Consider the following 23,645-nt stretch of genomic DNA (forward strand, 5'->3'; position numbering starts at 1 on the left):
AATGTGTAAAAAACAAAAAAACAAAATTCATGGCGTTTCATTTAATCCCTTGTGAGAATAATGATAATAATACTCGACATTAGGTTGTGAAAGATAGAATCGTTGGGACTCAGTCCGAAACTTCCTGGAATTTCCCGAGTCTTTGCAGGGCAAGTTAAGGACACAGGCAATGCGCATGCGCACAAGGCTTCTGGACGATTCCTCACGTGGAAGCGAGTCCCCTTGATCAAGTTGTCACATCCACGTTCAACGAGGAGAACCCCAAGTGCCCGCCGCGCGCCGTCGACACCCAGACGTCACAAATTAAGTCATGGTAAGACTGTAGATGCGATAATATTGCAGAACTAATCATTGCCGTAGTTTGGTAAGCTCTTACTATCATGCTAACATATTTGCCGGCTAGCATCAAGCAGCATGCAATTGCCTTCTATAACAGAGTCGTCATTGACAAGGTCATGCTGCTGATGGAACAACTGACTGGTAATATTTGTTCAACTTACTTATAAAAGGGAGGATTTCTCAAGGGCGGTGCAAAATATAGGCTGCAGATGGGTATGAAAACCTGCTACCCAATGAATGGACCAGACCATGTGTTACCTGGGGTCCATTTTACGCGGAAAATAAGCTGCAAACACTTCTTAACACTGTTATTTGTCTCCATCGTAATAAATTGGCATGAGCTGTACATGACATTATAGTCTGATAACAATTGCGGAGTACCGTCGAGTGCCAATGATGGTAATACCAAGAATAACATTATTAATGATGAAGGATGACTACAAAATAGGATTGTAGCAACGCAAAACAAACAAAACAGTATTATATTGCAAGATATGATCAGTACCTCATATCACGAAGGTATAGAAATTTACAAAAGTAAATCTTGACGAAAAAGCAGTTTTATCATAGACTAACTAGAAACTAATTTGTCCCTTTTTAGTAGTTAGGAATGCAGGCGTAGCACTGTTCATTGAAAAAAAGAGAAGCACATGATGCTTGTTTTGCCATTTAGGCATTCTTTTTCTTCTCTTTTGGGGGAAAACTCTGAAATCATGCTACCCTAAACCCAGCAAATTATCAAATATTAGTTTTTTCTCTGCATTCTAAATGGAATAACTCATATTACCTTGAACAAACTACCACAACCCCACCCCCAAACGACCTTGCGTGAAGGTCACATGAACATCTGATGCTCTGAATGCAAAACCAAAAGAAGCTGACTTTCATTGAGGTCGCAAATTGTGAACTAACTTTTGGCATGTGCCTCCTCCCCTCTCTACTCAATCGTGGTAATCATTCTTCGTGGCAGAGTGAAATTTTAACTAAATCCTTGTTTGACCAAATATGACACTACAGGAAAAATAATTCGAATGTAATTTCTCTAAGTTGGCACAAAGTTTAAAAAAAAAAAGTGGAGGAGGGTTTCACAGATGAAACATAAATTTGGGGGACACCATTTAGAAATTTGGCAAAGTAAGATTTGTTTTTTGAATGATTAAACCGGTGAATAACAAAAAACAATGTATTTGAAGAAAACTTCTTAAAACACATTTTTATATTATTAAGAGAGAATAGGATGCGGGAAGATTTTTTTTTTCCATGATTAAACATCACTTTTATTGACACATTTTTCTTATGAAATTTATGTATCAGAATTTTTTTTATTAATACTACAGCCATGGTGCTTTCTCTACATAATTTTGCTATCGTTTTAAATGCGTTACTCCAGCTCTACGCATTTTAGTGAAAAGAAAGCTAAGCAAGTGGCAATGCTTAATTTTTGAAGCCAGATTGCGTATTGCCAACAACGTGTTATGATACATGTGTATCCCGATACATGGACTACCCGGCAATACAAATCCCAATACAACTTAAAAATGGACATGTGCGACACATTTTTATTCTTCTGGGTAGCAAAAAAATCTGGTACTCCCGAGTCCTTAATGCACTGAACATTGAGCATGTCTCGTGGTTTGCTTTCTTCAAATACTGTTCATTCGGCTCACCTCTGGTGTCATGGCTCTTTAAACTGTGTGCAGCAGATTCGCTGTAGTGCAAACTATGGAAAGCATAATGAATGAACTAGGGCTGCAGCTATCGAATATTTTTGTAATTGATTAATCTATCAACTCGTTAGTTCGAGTAATCGGATTAGAAAGATTGCCGAATAAATTTGAGGAGCAGTTAAGCAAAGGCTTGCTAAGATTGCACTTTCAAAAGATCATTCAATGTGAATACAAAACCAAATTCCCTATTGTTTCTTCAAACTATGCACTTTCATTTAAAAATAAATCAAAATACCTGAGCTTAGCCCCAAACGGTATAAAAAAATAAACAGATGAAGAGCCAAGTAAAACAAAGGAACAATTTCCTAACTTGCATAGCAAGTCTGCTACCTTAAATGCTATAAAATGCCAACTTTTTTAACCATGCTCTTTAACAATCGTTCAAACACATATTCCCACAAACAAAAAACTGCTAAATATACCTATAAACTAAATTAAGAATGCATAAAAAACACATTAGCTTAAACAAAAACTTACGTTATGTTGGTTTTAACAGGGAGCAGTGGGATTCAGCCATGTTAAATGAATGCCATATTCACTGTTGCCATTAGAGGGCAGTGTATCCACCCAAATCAATAAACTAAATGCAGACACTTTCAAAACAAACCATTACAACAACACTCTACTGTAATGAAACGAATCCTCAAAGCAGCCAAATTTGATTCGAAGCTTTTTCCTAATCGAATTACTCGAGTTAATCGATTAATCGTTGCACCACTGAATGAAAGTGAATCTGTACATAATCTTAGTATCGATTCTACAGCCTCTATTTATGTGTTTTGTAAACAGCCCCCAACGATATTCTTGTACCCCTCCTCCCTCCCCCAATCCAGTAATTGAGTAAAGTGTGGAGGACCTCTATAGTACGGTGACACAATTTTTCATTCATGCAGGCCTTCAGAAAATTCCTGCCTCTGTTCGACCGTGTCCTGGTGGAGCGTTTCACGGCGGAGACTGTGACAAAAGGTGGCATCATGCTGCCTGAGAAGTCTCAAGGCAAAGTACTGCAGGCTACAGTGTTGGCAGTCGGGCCTGGATCGGTCAACCAGGTCAGAACGTGATGAAATGTTTTCATTGAGAATGCTTATTTTCTTGTGTGATATAAGCAAACCAACTTTTGTTTTCTTTTGTAGAAAGGAAATTTACAACCTGTCAGCGTGAAGGTCGGTGAGAAGGTTCTCCTACCAGAGTATGGTGGAACTAAAGTAACTTTGGATGATAAGGTATAGCGTCTTTTTTCCTGTTAATAATTAATACTATTTTAATGTCTTGATTTTAATACTTGCTCATCTTTGTCACATAGGAGTACTTCTTGTTCCGTGATGGTGACATCCTGGGAAAATATGTGGAATGATGCAAGATGTGGAAGAAACAACCCACTGAGAGAAGAAATCATGTTTTTTTTCTATTTTATGTCAACTGTAAATAATTCTAATCACATTTTGTTACAATAATAAAAATGGGCCATATGCTTTTGTCTCCATGTACACTACTCATCACTTTTTGGTGGCAATACAGTACATAAAGGACTCTACGAGATGATAAAGCTTGAAATTGTGTGGCACTGTTTGTAATATAATCAAAATACTGTAATATTTACCGGTAATCATTTACTCTAATCATTTGTTATTTATAGCATTTCATCGTGGTTTTTCTTTATAGTTTAAATGCTCTCTTGGGTTTCATATTGCTCACACTGAAAGTTTGTATTAGGTTTTTAAAAAATTAGCTGCTAAGTGGGCCCTCTCGTGTTATGTTAACTCATTTAACTGACATTGGCTGCCATTGACAGTGTGAGACATCCAATACATTTTGACTGGGAGAGGCAGTCCAGTCAAAATGGCTCAGACGTCTGTCACCGTCAATAGCAGCCAATGAGTTACTTGTGTATCTCGTAATAGTAACCATACAGTGCGTTCAATCACATTTTTAGGAGAATTACAGTATATTCATTTTGAGATGGCGGACTGGACATCCATCGCGATCAATGAGTTAACTCTTTAACACCTGAGCCTATTTTGTACGAATTTGCATGCCTTTAATGATGCCTTTATATTTCAAAGAAAAAATTATTGACAATGGCCTGATTGGGTCCCTTTTTTCAGGATACCAAAACCTTCATGTCCAAACTTGTTGTCTTCACTGACCAAGTATAATAGACATTTTGGACCACCCCCCAAAAAAAATCTCAAAATCTTTTGTCAAAATTTGAAATATTGGTGTCCCATTGACAACCAAACATGCTTGACGAACCGTTTTGAAGCTTGATAATATTTATTCAACTTGTTGGAGAACCAACAGCAAAAAATAAAACTGAGTACGTTTATATTTGACAATGACAATTCATCACAAACAGAAGGTATGGTCATAGGGTTTTTTTGGCCTTTACAGATACACCGCTGGCCAAAAGTATTAGCACCGCTGCAATTCTGTCAGATAATGTTCAATTTCTCTTTTTTTTTGGGGAAAAAAAAACATCATTTTACACAAAACTACAAAAATGGGCCAGACAAAAGTATTGGCACCCTCAGCCTAATACTTGGTAGCACAACCTTTAGACAAAAAACTGCAAACAACTGCTTCCAGTATCCATCAATAAGTTTCTTACAATGCTCTGCTGGAATTTTAGACCATTTTTCTTTGGCCAACTGCTCCAGGTCTCTGAAATTTGAAGGGTGTGCTCTCCAAACTGCCATTTTCAGATCTCTCCACAGTTCTATGCGATTCAGGCTTGGACTCATTGCTGGCCACTTCAGAAGTCTCCAGTGCTTTCTCTCAAACCATTTTCTAATGCCTTTTAAAGTCTGTTTACCGTAGTTTTGTGTCATTGTCCAATGACACAAAACCCATGACCTCTAAGGGAGACCCACCTTTCTAACACTGGCCCAACTTTATGCTGCAAAATTTGATGGTAGTCTTCAGACTTCATAATGCCATGCACACGGTCGAGCAGTCCAGTGCCAGACGTAGCAAAGCAACCCCAAAACATCAGGGGACTTCCGCCATGTTTGACTGTGGGGACCATTTACTTTTCTTTGAAGGCCTGTTTCCCCCCCCCCGTAAACTCTATGTTGATGCATTTTCCCAAAAAGCTCTGCTTTTGTCTCATCTGATCAGAGAACATTCTTCCAAAACGTTTTTGGCTTTCTCAGTTAGGTGTTGGCAAACTCCAACCTGGCTTTAGTATGTCTCTGGGTGACTGGGTCAGAAGTGGGGTCTTCCTGGGTATTCTACCATAGAGTCCCTTTTCATTCAGACGCCGACGGATAGTACGGGTTGACACTGTTGTACCCTCAGCTTGAACTTTTTGGGATGTTAGTTGAGGTTCTTTATTCACCATCCGCACAATCTTTTATTGAAATCTCTCCTCAATTTCTCCTTTCCATCCACATCTAGGGAGGTTAGCCACAGTGCCATGGGCTTTACACTTATTGATGACACTGCGCACGGTAGACACGGGAACATTCAGGTTTTTGGAGATGGACTTGAAGCTTTAAGATTGCCCATGCTTCCTCACAATTTTGCTTCTCATGTCCTCAGACAGTTCTTTGGTCTTCTTTTCTCCATGCTCAATGTGGTACACACAAGGACACAGGACAGAGGTTGAGCCAACTTTAATCCATTTTAACTGGCTGCAAGTGTGATTTAGTTATTGCCACCACCTGTTATGTGTCGCGGGTAAGTAACAGGTGCTGTTAATTACACAAATTAGAGAAGCATCACATGATTTTTCAAATGGTGCCAATACTTTTGTCCGGCCCATTTTTTGAGTTTTGCGTAAAATGATAATGATTTAACCCATTACATAACATTAATGATTTAATGTGTTTTTTCATTGCAAGCAAAATAAATGAAGATATTACTACCAAAGCATTTGTAATTGCAATCATATTCTGGGAGAAATTCAGCATTATCTGACAGAATTGCAGGGGTGCCAATACTTTTGGCCACCAGTGTACTATGGTGAAAACAGGTTATATACAGTAGAACAATAGAATTCTAACATTCAAAAAAAGTCTTTTAAAAAATATTGACAATAAACTAGATCGGTATAATTTTTTCAGGCATTCCACAATTTGCCCACCCATCTGAAGGAAACGAAAAATCTGGTCCATCCTCTTCCTTGCGTTGATGAAATAATGCATTAGCTTGCACTAAATTTAGTTTTCAATTCATTCTGCACGTTTCAAACTCGCTCGCTTTATCAACCGGCCATTGCTCACTATCTCGCCCCTCTCTCTTTAGGTTGTGCTCGCTATGCAATTTATTAAAAAAGCTTTACATTAAGTCCGTCCTTCTTGACCTTAGGCTCCTTGGATATGTAGTTATTCGTGGTGCTTTCGGTTTTAAAAAATGTGGAGATAAAAACATGGTCCATGCAGCGTTTTAATGCCTATTTATAAGGGCAATAAAATGATAAAACTCAAATGACACCGTTTTACTCGGTCGATTGACTTCAATTAAAACAGGCGAGGACCTCAACTTCGGTACTTTCAAACGAAACCAACCAGCGGCACGTGGGTGATGTAATTACTAGTACAGCGTGACGAGGCTTCAGAGTGACCATCACATTTTGGGTGATGTAGGCCACACTTGTATACCGAATGTTAATATTGTGCCACTACAATTCAAAATGTGATGTTCACGAATGTGGACGTCAGGTTTTATGGGCACCTACGTGCTGATGTAAAATAGCACTTTTCTAAGTGCTTAACATTGCCTACAAGTCGCCGCTCTAAATGCATCGAGCACTATATAAGTATAACACCAACCAACCAACTTGTAAACACACTGGAGTGTGTTGCGTTCGGGTGCAATTCCAAAAAGGAGGACAATTAACTGTCCTGCTTGAGGACGCGACAGTATATGAAGGACTGTCCGGCATAAAGCAGTACATATGGCCATGCTAAATGGAACTCTTTATAATAGGGTGACCATATTTTGATTTCCAAAAAAGAGGACACTCAGCCCGGTGTTGTGCCGAAAAATAGCCGCCCCGCGTGAAATGTCCACCCTGACGGGAACGCTTATTTATAACGCTTTATTGAGGTGAAAACATCAAATGTTTTCATGGACGCATTACAGTAATGAATTTACGACTGTAAAATAAGTTTTAAATAAATACATTACACAAAATACTTGTACTGTATTTTAGTAACAAATCGTGGACTGGGCCACATAACCATCTTTGAACAGAAATGTATTAGTCTACAGGTTTTCACAACCATATCCCAATGACAATCACACAGGTATGACATTTATTAGTTCAAGCAGAGTAAAATAATACATATTCACAGTACAAGAAAATCGTTTCCATTTCCATCGATTGGTAAGAAAAAGCTGTTTGTACGAGTGATGTGTGGGCGCTCAATAATAAAATAAATAAATAAATAAATAAAAATAAATAAATAAAATAAACGCTCAATAAAGTGTTATAAATAAGCGTTCCCATCAGGGGGGACATTTCACGCTGGGTGGTTTTTCGGCACAACACCGGCCTCAAGATACTTGAATTTTACTCGAAGTTCACTCAAAGATGCCTATATCACTTTAATATATTTAAAGTGTGCCACCTCACTCTGGATGGAAAAATGCATTTTGAAAAAAAACAAAACAATAAATAACGACTAATACACACACACACACACACACATATATATATATATATATATTAGGGCTGTCAAACAATTAAAATTTCTAATCGAGTTAATTACAGCTTAAAAATGAATTAATCGTAATTAATCGCAATTCAAACCATTTATAAAATATGCCATATTTTTCTGTAAATTAGATATATATTCTGTAAAATAAATTGTTGGAATGGAAAGATAAGACACAAGATGGATATATACATTCAACATACGGTACATAAGGACTGTAGTGGGCATTTCACTCTACTGTCATTTAAATCTGTCTATGCTGTCCTCACTCCGAAGCGTCTACTTTTTCCAAAGCTAGACAGCTAGTGAACGACGCCATAATAATCAGACTTCTTTCTTTTTCATCTGATTTATTAATAAAATGTCCTCAAACCATTGTCCTCTTTAGATGTCGTAAAACTACCAAAAAAAAGTACACAAGCATTGCATTAGCAACAACGTTAGCTTAGCACGCTATACAGGTTCACAAAACATAAACAAAAAGCATCTCAATACAAAAAATATAACATTTCGCTTACTAACATAATATGTGCATTATTTACAACAACCATACTTACGGACAAATCTTGTCCAAGGATCATATAAGCACAACATTACAACGTAGGCGTCAGCCCGAGACGTCCTGCAGCCATATTGAACTGGCAAGACAAAAATAAACCATGTCGCAAAGCGACCACAAGTGTTCGCTGTTAGACAGCACCACAAAAAGCCTTGCTGTAAAACTTACCAAAAGGCAGAATACTGTCTGAGAGGGACATGTGCAGTAATTGCGTCAAATATTTTAACGTGATTAATTAAAAAAATTAATTACCGCGCGTTAACGCGATAATTTTGACAGCCCTAATATATATATATATATATATATATATATATATATATATATATATATATATATATATATATATATATATATATATATATATATATATATATATATATATATATATATATATACAGTGCCTTGCAAAAGTATTCGGCCCCCTTGAACCTTGCAACCTTTCGCCACATTTCAGGCTTCAAACATAAAGATATAAAATTTTAATTTTTTGTCAAGAATCAACAACAAGTGGGACACAATCGTGAAGTGGAACAAAATTTATTGGATAATTTAAACTTTTTTAACAAATAAAAAACTGAAAAGTGGGGCGTGCAATATTATTCGGCCCCCTTGCGTTAATACTTTGTAGCGCCACCTTTTGCTCCAATTACAGCTGCAAGTCGCTTGGGGTATGTTTCTATCAGTTTTGCACATCGAGAGACTGACATTCTTGCCCATTCTTCCTTGCAAAACAGCTCGAGCTCAGTGAGGTTGGATGGAGAGTGTTTGTGAACAGCAGTCTTCAGCTCTTTCCACAGATTCTCGATTGGATTCAGGTCTGGACTTTGACTTGGCCATTCTAACACCTGGATACGTTTATTTTTGAACCATTCCATTGTAGATTTGGCTTTATGTTTTGGATCATTGTCCTGTTGGAAGATAAATCTCCGTCCCAGTCTCAGGTCTTGTGCAGATACCAACAGGTTTTCTTCCAGAATGTTCCTGTATTTGGCTGCATCCATCTTCCCGTCAATTTTAACCATCTTCCCTGTCCCTGCTGAGGAAAAGCAGGCCCAAACCATGATGCTGCCACCACCATGTTTGAGAGTGTGGATGGTGTGTTCAGGGTGATGAGCTGTGTTGCTTTTACGCCAAACATATCGTTTTGCATTGTGGCCAAAAAGTTCAATTTTGGTTTCATCTGACCAGAGCACCTTCTTCCACATGTTTGGTGTGTCTCCCCGGTGGCTTGTGGCAAACTTTAAACGAGACTTTTTATGGATGTGGCTTTTTCTTGCCACTCTTCCATAAAGGCCAGATTTGTGCAGTGTACGACTGATTGTTGTCCTATGGACAGACTCTCCCACCTCAGCTGTAGATCTCTGCAGTTCATCCAGAGTGATCATGGGCCTCTTGGCTGCATCTCTGATCAGTTTTCTCCTTGTTTGAGAAGAAAGTTTGGAAGGACGGCCGGGTCTTGGTAGATTTGCAGTGGTCTGATGCTGCTTCCATTTCAATATGATGGCTTGCACAGTGCTCCTTGAGATGTTTAAAGCTTGGGAAATCTTTTTGTATCCAAATCCGGCTTTAAACTTCTCCACAACAGTATCTCGGACCTGCCTGGTGTGTTCCTTGGTTTTCATAATGCTCTCTGCACTTTAAACAGAACCCTGAGACTATCACAGAGCAGGTGCATTTATACGGAGACTTGATTACACACATTTGGATTCTATTTATCATCATCGGTCATTTAGGACAACATTGGATCATTCAGAGATCCTCACTGAACTTCTGGAGTGAGTTTGCTGCACTGAAAGTAAAGGAGCCGAATAATATTGCACGCCCCACTTTTCAGTTTTTTATTTGTTAAAAAAGTTTAAATTATCCAATAAATGTTGTTCCACTTCACGATTGTGTCCCACTTGTTGTTGATTCTTGACAAAAAAATTAAATTTCATATCTTTATGTTTGAAGCCTGAAATGTGGCGAAAGGTTGCAAGATTCAAGGGGGCCGAATACTTTTGCAAGGCACTGTATATATAGATATTGATATTCTCATTCGATATTCTCATTCAATGTTCTAGATTGCACACAAACAATAACCGAAATAAACTGAAAAACTATACAACCGGTATGTTTCCAAACATAGCAGTTCAAAACTACGTTTCCCATAATGCCTAGCGTGGTTTAGCTTACAGATAGTTAGCTGATGCAAAAATCAAACTTTGCTACAAAAGTTTTCAATCATCGGCAGCGCAACGATGCGACACCAAACGGGGTTTTACAGTCAAAGCTCCGACAGAAGTCAACAGGTGCCATTATGTAAGTATTTATCGTAAAAAACTTAACAACTGGGCAGGCGTTGTTATGGGGGGCCGTTAGGGACATAATTCAGGATTACCTTTCACACACACTTATCAAACGTTCTCACACACTCTATTGAAACATTTTCTGCGCACGTATAGATGTGAGATTCTCGCACGCATACATGTGATATTCACGCACACATACATACGAGACGCGTGCACGAATACATGTGAAATATTTTTTGCGCACGCATATATATGAAATCCTTGCACGCTTACATGTGAGACCCGCGCGCGCATATATATGAAATCCTTTCACGCTTACATGTGAGACCTGCGCGCGCATGTATATGAAATCCTTTCACGCTTACATGTGAGACCAGCGCGCGCGCGCGCATATATATGAAATCCTTTCACGCTTACATGTGAGACCAGCGCGCGCGCATATATATGAAATCCTTTCACGCTTACATGTGAGACCAGCGCGCGCGCATATATATGAAATCCTTTCACGCTTACATGTGAGACCAGCGCGCGCGCATATATATGAAATCCTTTCACGCTTACATGTGAGACCAGCGCGCGCGCATATATATGAAATCCTTTCACGCTTACATGTGAGACCAGCGCGCGCGCATATATATGAAATCCTTTCACGCTTACATGTGAGACCAGCGCGCGCGCATATATATGAAATCCTTTCACGCTTACATGTGAGACCAGCGCGCGCGCATATATATGAAATCCTTTCACGCTTACATGTGAGACCAGCGCGCGCGCATATATATGAAATCCTTTCACGCTTACATGTGAGACCAGCGCGCGCGCATATATATGAAATCCTTTCACGCTTACATGTGAGACCAGCGCGCGCGCATATATATGAAATCCTTTCACGCTTACATGTGAGACCAGCGCGCGCGCATATATATGAAATCCTTTCACGCTTACATGTGAGACCAGCGCGCGCGCATATATATGAAATCCTTTCACGCTTACATGTGAGACACTCACGCGCATGAATGTGAAATCTTTGCGCTTATACATGTGAGACACTTACGCGCATACATGTGGAATACTTTTTGCGCACGCACACATGTGAAACAATATTTTGGGTGCCATGTTTGTACTACATGTCGAATCCATTTTGACTGGGAGTGGATGGAAAGGAAGATCGGATGTCTAACACTGTCATTACCAGCCGTGAAGTTAAAGCTGGCAGTATTTTTATGCTCCTAAATGTTTCCCATTCAGAAACAGCTCTAACTGTCAACACGTTGCAAAAATGAAACCTAGGTGGCTCAGGGTGCGTCATTGAGATTCGGCGTCTGTTGTTGTACGGCTGGCGCTGCATTAACTTACCATCACTTCCAGCGAATGTCGACGGAACGTGGGTCCAGAGCATAGCTGCAATCAGCACGAAGTACCGCAAAATATTTGCATAAATATATAGAAATAATGTATATATATACACATACATATATACACACATACACTATACAGGGTGATGAAAAAAAGAATGGGCCAAAACCATTGTGGTAAATTGGGGGGGCAATAACTACATTGACACAAGTATTGTATATTTTTGTTTTTATTTCATGCTTTACAAGTGCTCAATGTGACCACCAGCAGCATCACAGACAATCAAGCCGATATGACTTAATTCGTTAAGATTACTTACTTGTTAAAGTAAAAAAAAAAAAAAAAAAAAAAGTAAGTACTTTATTTAATTAAAAATGTAATAATTTCAGTCTATTTCAATAATTTTGAAATGAATAAATGCGTGATGATTTTGGCACATTGATTTTTAATCACCCTGCACATACATCATATATATATATATATAAACATATTATATACATATTCACTATATAAAATTATGTACACATAATATGCGGTCAATAAACTATACTGCGACATTTTATTCATAAACTGTAATACTGTCTTGCATCTGTGAATAAACACACAATTTGCACTTCAGCCTCCAAGGCATATTTATTTGGCAATTGGAAACGAGGTGGGGGGTGCAACACTTTTATTTTTTTTAATATTTCAAAATACAGTTCCAATGGACTTCTTCAAATTTGAAATTTTACCTTTTTCATCAATCATATGCAAACTGATATTGACTATCAAACCATACTCGGTGTAGTAGTTAAAGTTAAAGATACATTTTTATATACATACTCATTAACTTAAGTACTGGGGATGGGGCAAGTTAGTAGCTCACATGTTGTTTACTGAATTCTCATCTCAGAAGCGAAACAAACATTATTTCTTTTACACATTTTAAACAACAAACCAACCAAAACAATACTGCGCTCAAACCAGTGTGGTATAAATAAATATAATAAAAATTATTTGTTGTTGTGTGGGACATTTCCAACACCGTATATCCAGGTCTGCTCGCGTTGTCGTTGAAGAACTGGTTCCACGATGCTAGGCTAGCTGCAAAGGCTACCCCACGATACATCGGCGTGCCCGGGCATCTGTCTCGGAGTGCCCGCGCGGCGTGCGAGAACTATACCACCGAGCCACCAATACTTGCAATGGAAGACGGGCGGCACGCTGAAATGAATAATCAAAGGGAACACAAAGAAACAGACGAGCATTGGCACCCACATCGTATTCATACCGTCATTGAGTGACAATTCATCCCGCGCTTCCTTGGTCGAAATCGATAAGAAACCTGGATTCGTCCACAATAGCGTCCCGAGGCCTCCATTTCAATGGGCCAAACACCGGAGGAACAGTCGACGCCCACGTCAATTGCGTCAGAAGCTACAATGTAGCTTATTGGTCAAACTAACGTCACCCCCTCACGATTTTACAAAATAAAAGCAGGCACATTATGTTAAATAGGAAAAGGGTGATTTTACACACCAAAAAAAGGTCCACGACACATATTTAGATGATATATATGTATTTATTCTATTAAGAATGTTGCCAAGCTTGAATGATGCTTTATACAAGTAAAAATATATCGCTTCCGCCGTAAATACTTTTATTTTGAAAAGGACCAGTACAGCTTCCTACTATAAAATGCCTCGTATACTATCTACTGAAATGCCGTGCACTGTCATTTGTGAGATGCTCTTCTACACACAAGTGAGATTCTGTGCAGTCTCATTACTGAGAGCCTCTTATACACACAAGTGAATAACCTCTCACACATAAGACTGAAAAATATCTCACATTCCTTGGTCAAACGTTCGTATAAATGCATGTGAAAACATCTGTACAGATACGTATGACTTAAAAAGCTATCAGACATAAGTCTCGGTAATTATAAGTATGGGGGTAATTATAAGTATCCACATTGATGCATGCCATTGAATTATAATAAATTGAATGGTTGAATAATCAAGAAAGCAAGATATTTTCATTAGCACATATATTTTAAGCTTGATAAAGATAGATCTAAATAAAGTTTAAGATTTTTTTAGCATTATTGAATAAATTATATTGTGTGTTTTAAACGTGGCATTAAAAAACAACAACAATAATATTACATTTTATTTTTAGGTGTCTTTCAGGACACTCAAGATTGCCGTACAAGGTAAAAGGTAAAAAATAAGTTAAAATACACACATACAGATAAAACCCACAACAATGTTAAATTAAAAAGAATAATGGAATTATGAGGAAGAAAGCCTGTCTGAATAAATATGTTTCAAGATGTTACTTGGCTGAGATTGTAAGGAAGTCCAAAGTATTGTGCGGCCTCATCAGCATCAAATTATAATCGATATAAGGGTCAGCAGGGATGAAATCGAACTACATATTCACACACATTCAGTACTAGCCTACATTCTATAATGAAGTGGAACACTGATAAAGGTATAGTTTATGGTTTTTATTTAAAACTGTATTTTTGATGACTGCTGTTAGTTAAAACGTCCACTAGATGGCATTATATGATCTTGCATTGCACTAAAACCAGGTATATGAGCGTTGCATTTTGGGAAATGAAGATGCTATGAACGCTAATGGAGAAAACGCTAACGCTAGCGCGACCTCTTTCAAACCAAAGAAAAACTGGTAATGGTTTCGAAAAAACATATTTCAATTTCATGTACGCGAAACCATAAAAGGTTGATTTTGTTGCAGACGAGTTCCAGACTGCTCTAATCAGCGAATTACATCTGAGTTCTGTGTGATACAAGTGTCTGGTGAGTTGCTATGCTTTATGCTACTATGCAAGAGGATATGTCATAGACACGTTTTCCTGTAGAGTTGAGTTACAAGATATTGTGTCTTTTCTTTGTCTAAAAAACAATTGGAGGAAATTGGAAATATAGTAAGATGTTATTTTTTCAAATACAAATAAGTTAATGTTGTATGTTGATGCATTTTTGGAAAGTATTATCGATAGGTGGGCTAGTATCAGTCACTGTACAATTCATGAACAAATAGTGGGAAGAAAATGTGGGAAACGACCAATTTTGACCAGTATTGTAGGTTATACTTGCCATGCTGTACATTCTATGGTTGGTTGAAAATTAAGTTCTTGATATGCAGATTGTTTGTTTTTAATTGCTGGATCTACATCTGACAGACAGAATTGATGTCAAGGAGGATTCGGCCTGATTCAATGAGGGATTGAGGACCAATTTTTTTCAACTTCAGCCAACTGTTGGAGCATCACCCAAAGCAGATAAGGTCACCTTCACTACAAAATTCTTCACACAATATACAGTCACACTATCCCGATAGTACACACATACACTGAATAGTACAACAGACATTGAGGCACAGCAGCAAAAGACTTTGAAGGGACTGTTCAAATTCAATATTTTTTATTTAGATAGTTTGTGTATATTTTGGGGATTATATGATTTTGTGAGTTCTGTAGTACTTTGAATAAATGTTGTTGTTGTATTTTCTTACTAGCTGCCCTTGCTCCTTGAGTTGAACCTGTGTATATTACTATTCCATACTTAGTAACATCAAAACAAAATTCTTGTTCACATAAGCAAAAGAAATTACTAGTGGGATGAGCAAATTATTGCTTGGATAAAATATTCTATCACATGCATTAATAACGATAGCAATTTATCTGAAAACTACCAGACTTGCTTTTTTTTTTTTTATTACATTGTAACAAAGCTATCTGTGACAAGTCTCTGTCTTTGGTTTTAAAAAATTAAACGTTAAAAATATCCTTTCCAACCCTTAAAAAAAAAAAAAAAAAAAAATCATGTTATGTCTTTACAAGTTTTTGTTTTTTTCACCAACATATCAATACCTCTGGGGTTCTAAGTGGCCTTACCTTTTTGAAAATGTTTCTGAATATTCATAGGAAATGTATTATCTTTTAAAAAGTGTGCAGCAATGTATAACACCAAATCTTTCCAATCATTTTTTTCCTGGATAAAACTGTTAAATGAATCTAGAAATAATAGTGTGTATTTCTCTATCATTTTTTATACCGAAATGTAATTTTTGGAAAATTCTATTATTTTTAGCATTACTTTCGGAAAAAAAAAAAAGACTTGTGTAGTTGTGTGAGGTTCTCAGTTATGAGTGTACACGGTATTTTAGTAGACAGTGTAAAAGGGCTGCATATTACGATTCATTATTGGGCCTTTTCCAAATAATACGTTAGTGCGACAGAAGGGATATATACAGTGGGGAGAACAAGTATTTGATACACTGCCAATGGGTTTTCCCATTGGCAGTGTATTTACTTGTATGAAGGATCAGTCAAGTTTGGCAATATTCTTAAAAGTATAAATACATATATAATATAAATATGGGTCATGGACCTGTTTATTTTTGTATAATCACCTTTTTTCCTCTTTAACCTAATTTGCCTGCTTTTATTTTCTAAGGTCGTGGAGGAAAAGACGTTAGTTTGACCAATAAGCTACATTGTAGCTTATGACACAATTGAAGTGGGCGTCAACTGTTCCTCCGGCTTTTGGCACATTTAAATGGAGGCCAGTATCCGGACGAGTCCAGGTTACCTGCTGATATCGACAAAGAGAAGCACAGGATAAATTGCCACTCAGTGACGGTATGAATGTGGGTGCCAATGGTCGTCTGTCTCTTTGTGTACCCTGTGATTAATCATTTCAGCGTGCTGCCCGTCTTCCATTGCAAGTATTGGTGGCTCGGTGGTAGAGTTTTCGCACGCTGCGCGGGAACCCCGAGACTGATGCCCGGGCACGCCGATGCATCTTGGGGTAGCCTTTGCAGCTAGCCTCGCATCGGGGCAACAGTTCCGCTACGACAACGCGAGCAGACCAGGATATACGGTGTTGGAAATGTCCCACACTACAACAAATCATTAGTTTATCCACACTGGTTTGAGTGCAATATTGTTGTGGTTGGTTCGTTGTTTAAAATGTGTAAAAGAAATAATGTTTGTTTTGCATGTGGGATGAGAATTCAGTAAAACGGCATGTGAGGGACTAACTTGTCCCCCCCCTCCACAGTACTTAAGTTACTGAATATGTATATAAAAATGGATCTTAAGCTACTATACCGAGTGTGGTTTGATTGTCAATATCAGTTTGCATATGACTGATGAAAAAGGTAAAATTTCAGATTTGAAGAAGTCCATTGGAACTGTTTTGAAATAAAAAAAACCATCCCACCTTGTTTCCAATTGCCAAATATATATGCCTTGTAGACTGAAGTGCAAATTGTGTTTATTCACAGATGCAAGACAGTGTTAAAGTATAAGAATAAAATGTCGCAGTAAGGTTTATTGACCACATATTATATGTACATAATATAATTATATATAAGGAATGTTTGTATATATAATTTATGTTTGTACATATGATGTATGTGTGTATGTGCAGGGTGATTCAAAAACAATGTGCCAAAATCACACATTTATTCCTTTCAAAATCATTGACATAGACTGAAATGATTAATTAAATTGTTAATTTGATAAGAAAGTCTCTTTATCAAGTAAGTTAACAAATTTAGTCATATCAGCTTGATTGTCCGTGATGCTGCTGGTGGTCACATTGAGCACTTGTAAAGCATGAAATAAAAACAAAAATATACAATACTTGTGTCAATGTAGTTATTGCCCCCCCAATTTACCGCAATGGTTTTGGCCCATTCTTTTTTTCATCACCCTGTATAGTGTATGTGTGTATATATGTATGTGTATATATATACATTATTTCTATATATTTATGCAAATATTTTGCGGTACTTCGTGCTGATTGCAGCTATGCTCTGGACCCGCGTTCCGTCGACATTCGCTGGAAGTGATGGTAAGTTAATGCAGCGCCAGCCGTACAACAACAGACGCCGAATCTCAATGACGCACCCTGAGCCACCCAGGTTTCATTTTTGCAACGTGTTGACAGTTAGAGCTGTTCCTGAATGGGAAACATTTAGGAGCATAAAAATACTGCCAGCTTTAACTTCACGGCTGGTAATGACAGTGTTAGACATCCGATCTTCCTTTCCATCCACTCCCAGTCAAAATGGATTCGACATGTAGTACAAACATGGCACCCAAAATATTGTTTCACATGTGTGCGTGCGCAAAAAGTATTCCACATGTATGCGCGTAAGTGTCTCACATGTATAAGCGCAAAGATTTCACATTCATGCGCGTGAGTGTCTCACATGTAAGCGTGAAAGGATTTCATATATATGCGCGTGCGCTGGTCTCACATGTAAGCGTGAAAGGATTTCATATATATGCGCGCGCGCTGGTCTCACATGTAAGCGTGAAAGGATTTCATACATATGCGCGCGCGCTGGTCTCACATGTAAGCGTGAAAGGATTTCATATATATGCGCGCGCGCTGGTCTCACATGTAAGCGTGAAAGGATTTCATATATATGCGCGCGCGCTGGTCTCACATGTAAGCGTGAAAGGATTTCATATATATGCGCGCGCGCTGGTCTCACATGTAAGCGTGAAAGGATTTCATATATATGCGCGCGCGCTGGTCTCACATGTAAGCGTGAAAGGATTTCATATATATGCGCGCGCGCTGGTCTCACATGTAAGCGTGAAAGGATTTCATATATATGCGCGCGCGCTGGTCTCACATGTAAGCGTGAAAGGATTTCATATATATGCGCGCGCGCTGGTCTCACATGTAAGCGTGAAAGGATTTCATATATATGCGCGCGCGCTGGTCTCACATGTAAGCGTGAAAGGATTTCATATATATGCGCGCGCGCTGGTCTCACATGTAAGCGTGAAAGGATTTCATATATATGCGCGCGCGCGCGCTGGTCTCACATGTAAGCGTGAAAGGATTTCATATACATGCGCGCGCAGGTCTCACATGTAAGCGTGAAAGGATTTCATATATATGCGCGCGCGGGTCTCACATGTAAGCGTGCAAGGATTTCATATATATGCGTGCGCAAAAAATATTTCACATGTATTCGTGCACGCGTCTCGTATGTATGTGTGCGTGAATATCACATGTATGCGTGCGAGAATCTCACATCTATACGTGCGCAGAAAATGTTTCAATAGAGTGTGTGAGAACGTTTGATAAGTGTGTGTGAAAGGTAATCCTGAATTATGTCCCTAACGGCCCCCCATACCTTCCCTCCCTTCTAGTAGGAGCCAGTGCTGGTAGGAGCTATGTCAACTGCTGCCACCCAGCGGCCGGAGGGATTCTCTCCAAATAGGGAACGGGACGTACTACGTGATTGTTTGGACGCGCCTCCATGCTGATAATATGCTTTACTTCCGGTCCGCCAAACTCAACGGGGATTGTAACGTGTGGTAGTGCTAAGCTAATTCCTTCGGTGTATTAGAAAGAAATTATGGGTGTGTATTGTTGTGTTACCGGGTGCAACAGCGTCTCCCACCCACGACAAAAAAGGGCAAGGAAAACTGGACTCACTTTTCACCGTTTTCCTGCATGGAGGACCAAATATCAGATCACGAAGGCACGACGGATGACTTGGGTCGCAGCGGTTCGTCGGAAAAGCATTTCTTTTTATCATATTTCTGCTGGAATGAGAGTGTGTTCCTGTCATCTCTACTCTTGTAAATTTAACGATTTATCCACTGTTTTGGTTTCAATACGTTTTTTTTTTTTTTTTAACCGTTGTGTAACCTGTTGTGTTCCTAGGTAACCTGCAATGAAATGCTGCCAACTCATCCCGATTGGTCACCGTCTCTCTTCTTGAGTTATTCTGAGGTCAAGCGCACTACATCAGAGCGTTATGAGAGGTTGGAAAGGCGAAGAGTGCACGCTGAAACTTCTGTTTGCTGTGCTCTTCCAAACATGAGCACAAGTGTTGTGAAAAGTCAATAAAATGTGAATACAAAAACATGACTTGAACAAGTTCTTGACAAACTGTTAATTGCTTGTTTACTTCAGCTCTTCATAATAAACAGGTGTAATAATAACAAAGTCAGATGATTTAATTTTGTTATTCTATATGGAATATGCATTGACAATGTTTGGACAGTGTTGTAGACAAGAACTGGTACTGATAAGTTGCAATAGATTTATTTCAAGTAATGCAATTTCTCCAATACGATATTTGAATTGACAGTTTAAATTTTTTAAATTAGTGCAAACAAGGCCCACCCTCTGACGGGGGCAGCAAATATTATATAATAAATTATAAGTAATACACAAATACAATATTACAATAAACGTGTCTTTGTCAAAGCAGTTAAAAAAAAAACTATTTACTGGCCTCAGGTAAATTGCCAGACAGAATAAATGTGTGCTTTAAAGTTCTTGCATTTCCATTTTAAGTATTGCAAGTTCTCCAACACAATATTTGAACTGACAGTTTAAAATCCTTTTAGTGCAAAATGGCCCGCACTCTGACAGGGGGCAGCAAATATTATAATACATAATATAATACATTATTAAAAGCTGTATAAATACAAGATCACAACAAAACCTGTCTTTTTCAAAGCAGTTTTAAAAAATTCAGTGGCCTTAGGTAAATAAAGGTGTATAAATATGTACATTACAGTTCTTGCATTTCTATTTTAGGTATTGCAACTTTTCCAACACTATTTGAATTGACAGTCTAAAGTCTACATTAGAGCAAACAAGAATATATTATAAAGAAATAATAGAATATATACAATATTACAATGAAACGTGTCTTTGTCAAAGTGGTTAAAAAAAAAAAATCACTGGCCTTAAATAGCCAGGCAGAATAAATATGTGCATTTAAGTTCTTGCATTTTCACAAGATAAAAGCCCGCAGTCCATTGACAAGAAGGGCAGACCCAGATGGCGTCTGCTGCAGGGGCTTGTTTGAGTCCGACACAAGACAAATGAAACAAATTTCTTTGTCAAATAATCCAAGAAGACAGACGGTGACCAATCGGGATGTGTTGTCAGCATTTCATATGCAGGTTTACCTAGGAACACAACAGGTTACACAATGGTAAAAAAAACAAAAATGTATCGAAACCAAAACAGTGGATAAATCGTTCAACTTACAAGAGTAGAGATGACGGGAACACACTCTCATTCCAGCAGAAATATGATAAAAAGAAATGCTTTTCCGACTAACCGTTGCGACCCAAGTCATCTGTCGTGCCTTCGTGATCTGATATTTGGTCCTCCATGAAGGAAAACGGTGAAAAGTGAGTCCAGTTTTCCTTACCCTTTTTTGTCGTGGGTGGGAGACGCTGTTGCACCCGGTAACACAACAATACACACCCATAATTTCTTTCCAATACACCGAAGAAATTAGCTTAGCACTACCACACGTTTCAATCCCCGTTGAGTTTGGCGGACCGGAAGTAAAGCATATTATCAGCATGGAGGCGCGTCCAAACAATGACGTAGTACGTCCCATTCCCTATTGGTCCCGTGAAAAATCATAAAAAAAGGATATTTTTATGAATTTATAAAACCCGCCCGGACGACGAGGATACTACGTGAAAGTAGGACTTGTCCGGGCAAAAGAGGACGTTTGGTCACCCTATATATAATAGTTATGTAATATTAAAATGACGTGGATGTAACGTACAAGTATGCAAATAAAATAGTTGAAATAAATAATACATTATATAAATATTTATTTCGACGTCAGTGTCGTTTGCGTTGTAATGTTGTTGTGTAATGTCCGTCAGCCACTACAATCCAGCGGCTGGCCCACATCCGGGTATTCTGTCGAGATGGTCATGGCGGAGGGCACTGCAGTTCTCAGGAGGAATCGGCCTGGAACCAAGGCAAAGGTGCGTTCTCGGCTTCCGGGAAAGGGCGAAAAGCACCGAGAATGGAATACGTACACGACTTGACTCGATGCTGCCAGACTGGTGTAGTTTTGAATCGAAATTGACGGTCGCCGACTTCCAGTCGGAAAGGCTCGAGCTGGTGCTAACAAAATAGCATTTCCTCCGTCTAGTTCCTGGAGTAACTCAACGTCACTATCCCCTGCCGAACCATAAATTTGCATGTATAAACATTGTCGTGAACGCAGTCAAATAGAAATGTACTAGAGTAAACAGCCGCTCTCCTGTCAACACAGATCCCTCCGAATGTGTTATTTTTGCAGGAAGCAGTCATAGCCCGGCTAGCCTGAAGCTAACTTTTTAGCAGTGAGGCATAATTGAAACGTCAACACATTTCTCACTGGACCGGTTTGATATTCTTCGAGTGTGTTTGTTTTCGTAGGGAATGGATTTCGTGTTGGTCTTATTTTAGTAGCATTCGTCTTGTCGCTTAATCACGTCATTTCCCCTTGTTTAGGATTTCTACAACTGGCCGGATGAGTCATTTGAGGAGATGGACAGCACCCTGGCTGTCCAACAGGTGGGTGAATATCAGAGGTGGGTAGAGTAGCCAAAATTTTTACTCGAGTAGCGTTACTCTTCTAAATAATACCGTATTGCTCAAAAGTAAAAGTTGGCATCCAAAAATGTAAAAAAGTATTTGTTGAAAAGAATACTCAAGTAATGAGTAACATTGTGAGGTACTGCTTACAATGTCAGATAAAAAATAATGGTATATTTTTTTCCCTCAGCACTATTTCATCTTTATAAACTGCTATGATTATACTGTACTCTAGCCCAGTAGTCCCCAACCTTTTTTGCACCACAGACAGGTGGGATATGGGCCTTTTCTTCACGTACCAGCAATGTGTGGCAGAAAATGAATTTCATTTTCCGAGCCGCTTATCCTCAGGAAGGTCACGGGGGTGCTGGAGCCAATCCCAGCTAACTGTGGGCAGCAAGGTGGGGTACATCCTGAATTGATTGCCAGCCAATCGCAGGGCACAAGGAGACGAACAACCATTCGCGCACACAGTCATACCTTGGGACAATTTGGAGTGTTCAATCAGCCTACCATGCATGTTTTTGGGATGTGAGGGTAAACTGGAGTACCTGTAGAAAACCCACGCAGGCAGAGAATGACAGGAAATATACAGGCATGAAAATCACTCACCTTTCGGCGAAATTCGCTGTTTTTAAGTCAGAAAGGGTGACCTACGTAAAATATGTAGACATGGGAATTTTTTTTGGGGTGGGGGGGTCGTAAGTCGAGCTAACTAACTAACGACATGTTTTATTGAAGTTGCTAAGCCTGTTGCGATATGCAATTAGTTCATTTATCGCAAGGTAAAAAAAAATGAGGGCGCTAATTTTCACGGCTGTGTTTTATCACCGCGTGCGTGCATACATTTGTGCGTGCGTGTAGATGACATATGAGACTCCAGTTGTTGTGTCCAGAAGTTTATTGGTGAACAACACGCCGTAGAATTACTGTTCACACATACAAAATAAGGAAACACATCTATATTAAACACTGTAAAACGTTAGCATTGCTACACTGAGACTAATAGTGAAAAAAGACTACTTTAGCCTGCTATAAAACATTGGCAGTCTTTTCCAAAACGCAAACTTGCGGTTAAAAGGTGACACTTCAAACATGAAAAATCGCTGGTTAACAGCATTTGCAAACGAAAAAATGAAGAAAAAATCTTATTAGTGACACCACAAGCAATGACGAAAAGTGCTTTTTGCGGAGTGTAAAGTTGTTTGCGGTTTAGCGAACATACTTCCGGTAAACATTTCAAAATAAAAGCACATCCCGTGTTTCATATAAATAACGATTTTTGGAGTTAATCCCACATACTTCAGAATTAA

At 38.7% G+C, this 23,645-nt stretch overlaps 1 protein-coding gene and 1 long non-coding RNA gene across 6 annotated transcripts in view; both read left to right on the forward strand.

Annotated features, from left to right (window-relative positions):
* The first annotated feature begins 157 nt into the window (after positions 1–157).
* Positions 158–23,645, forward strand: part of LOC130926842 (MOB-like protein phocein) — a 32,129-nt gene continuing 8,641 nt past the window's right edge. Inside the window, exons 1-4 of one of the 4 annotated variants that reach the window (XM_057852126.1) lie at positions 158–313; positions 2,960–3,115; positions 3,200–3,289; positions 3,370–3,538. In XM_057852126.1, the coding sequence (XP_057708109.1) occupies positions 311–313; positions 2,960–3,115; positions 3,200–3,289; positions 3,370–3,420 (300 nt within the window). In that variant the 5' untranslated portion in view covers positions 158–310 and the 3' untranslated portion in view covers positions 3,421–3,538. Of the gene's footprint in view, positions 314–2,953; positions 3,116–3,199; positions 3,290–3,369; positions 3,539–21,629; positions 21,735–22,248; positions 22,312–23,645 lie in introns of those variants that run through there. The other 3 variants (XM_057852127.1, XM_057852125.1, XM_057852123.1) reach the window with 3 other exon arrangements.
* On the forward strand, positions 14,318–18,170 carry LOC130926843 (uncharacterized). 2 transcript variants are annotated; one of them, XR_009066289.1, is made up of 5 exons: positions 14,318–14,611; positions 14,681–14,742; positions 15,129–15,232; positions 16,405–16,589; positions 16,652–18,169. It is a non-coding gene; the product is annotated as an uncharacterized LOC130926843 (long non-coding RNA). The 2 variants fall into 2 exon arrangements; XR_009066288.1 differs by having other exon boundaries at positions 16,405–18,170.

The sequence above is a fragment of the Corythoichthys intestinalis genome, chromosome 12 (assembly GCF_030265065.1).
Source record: "Corythoichthys intestinalis isolate RoL2023-P3 chromosome 12, ASM3026506v1, whole genome shotgun sequence".
Lineage (NCBI taxonomy): Eukaryota > Metazoa > Chordata > Actinopteri > Syngnathiformes > Syngnathidae > Corythoichthys > Corythoichthys intestinalis.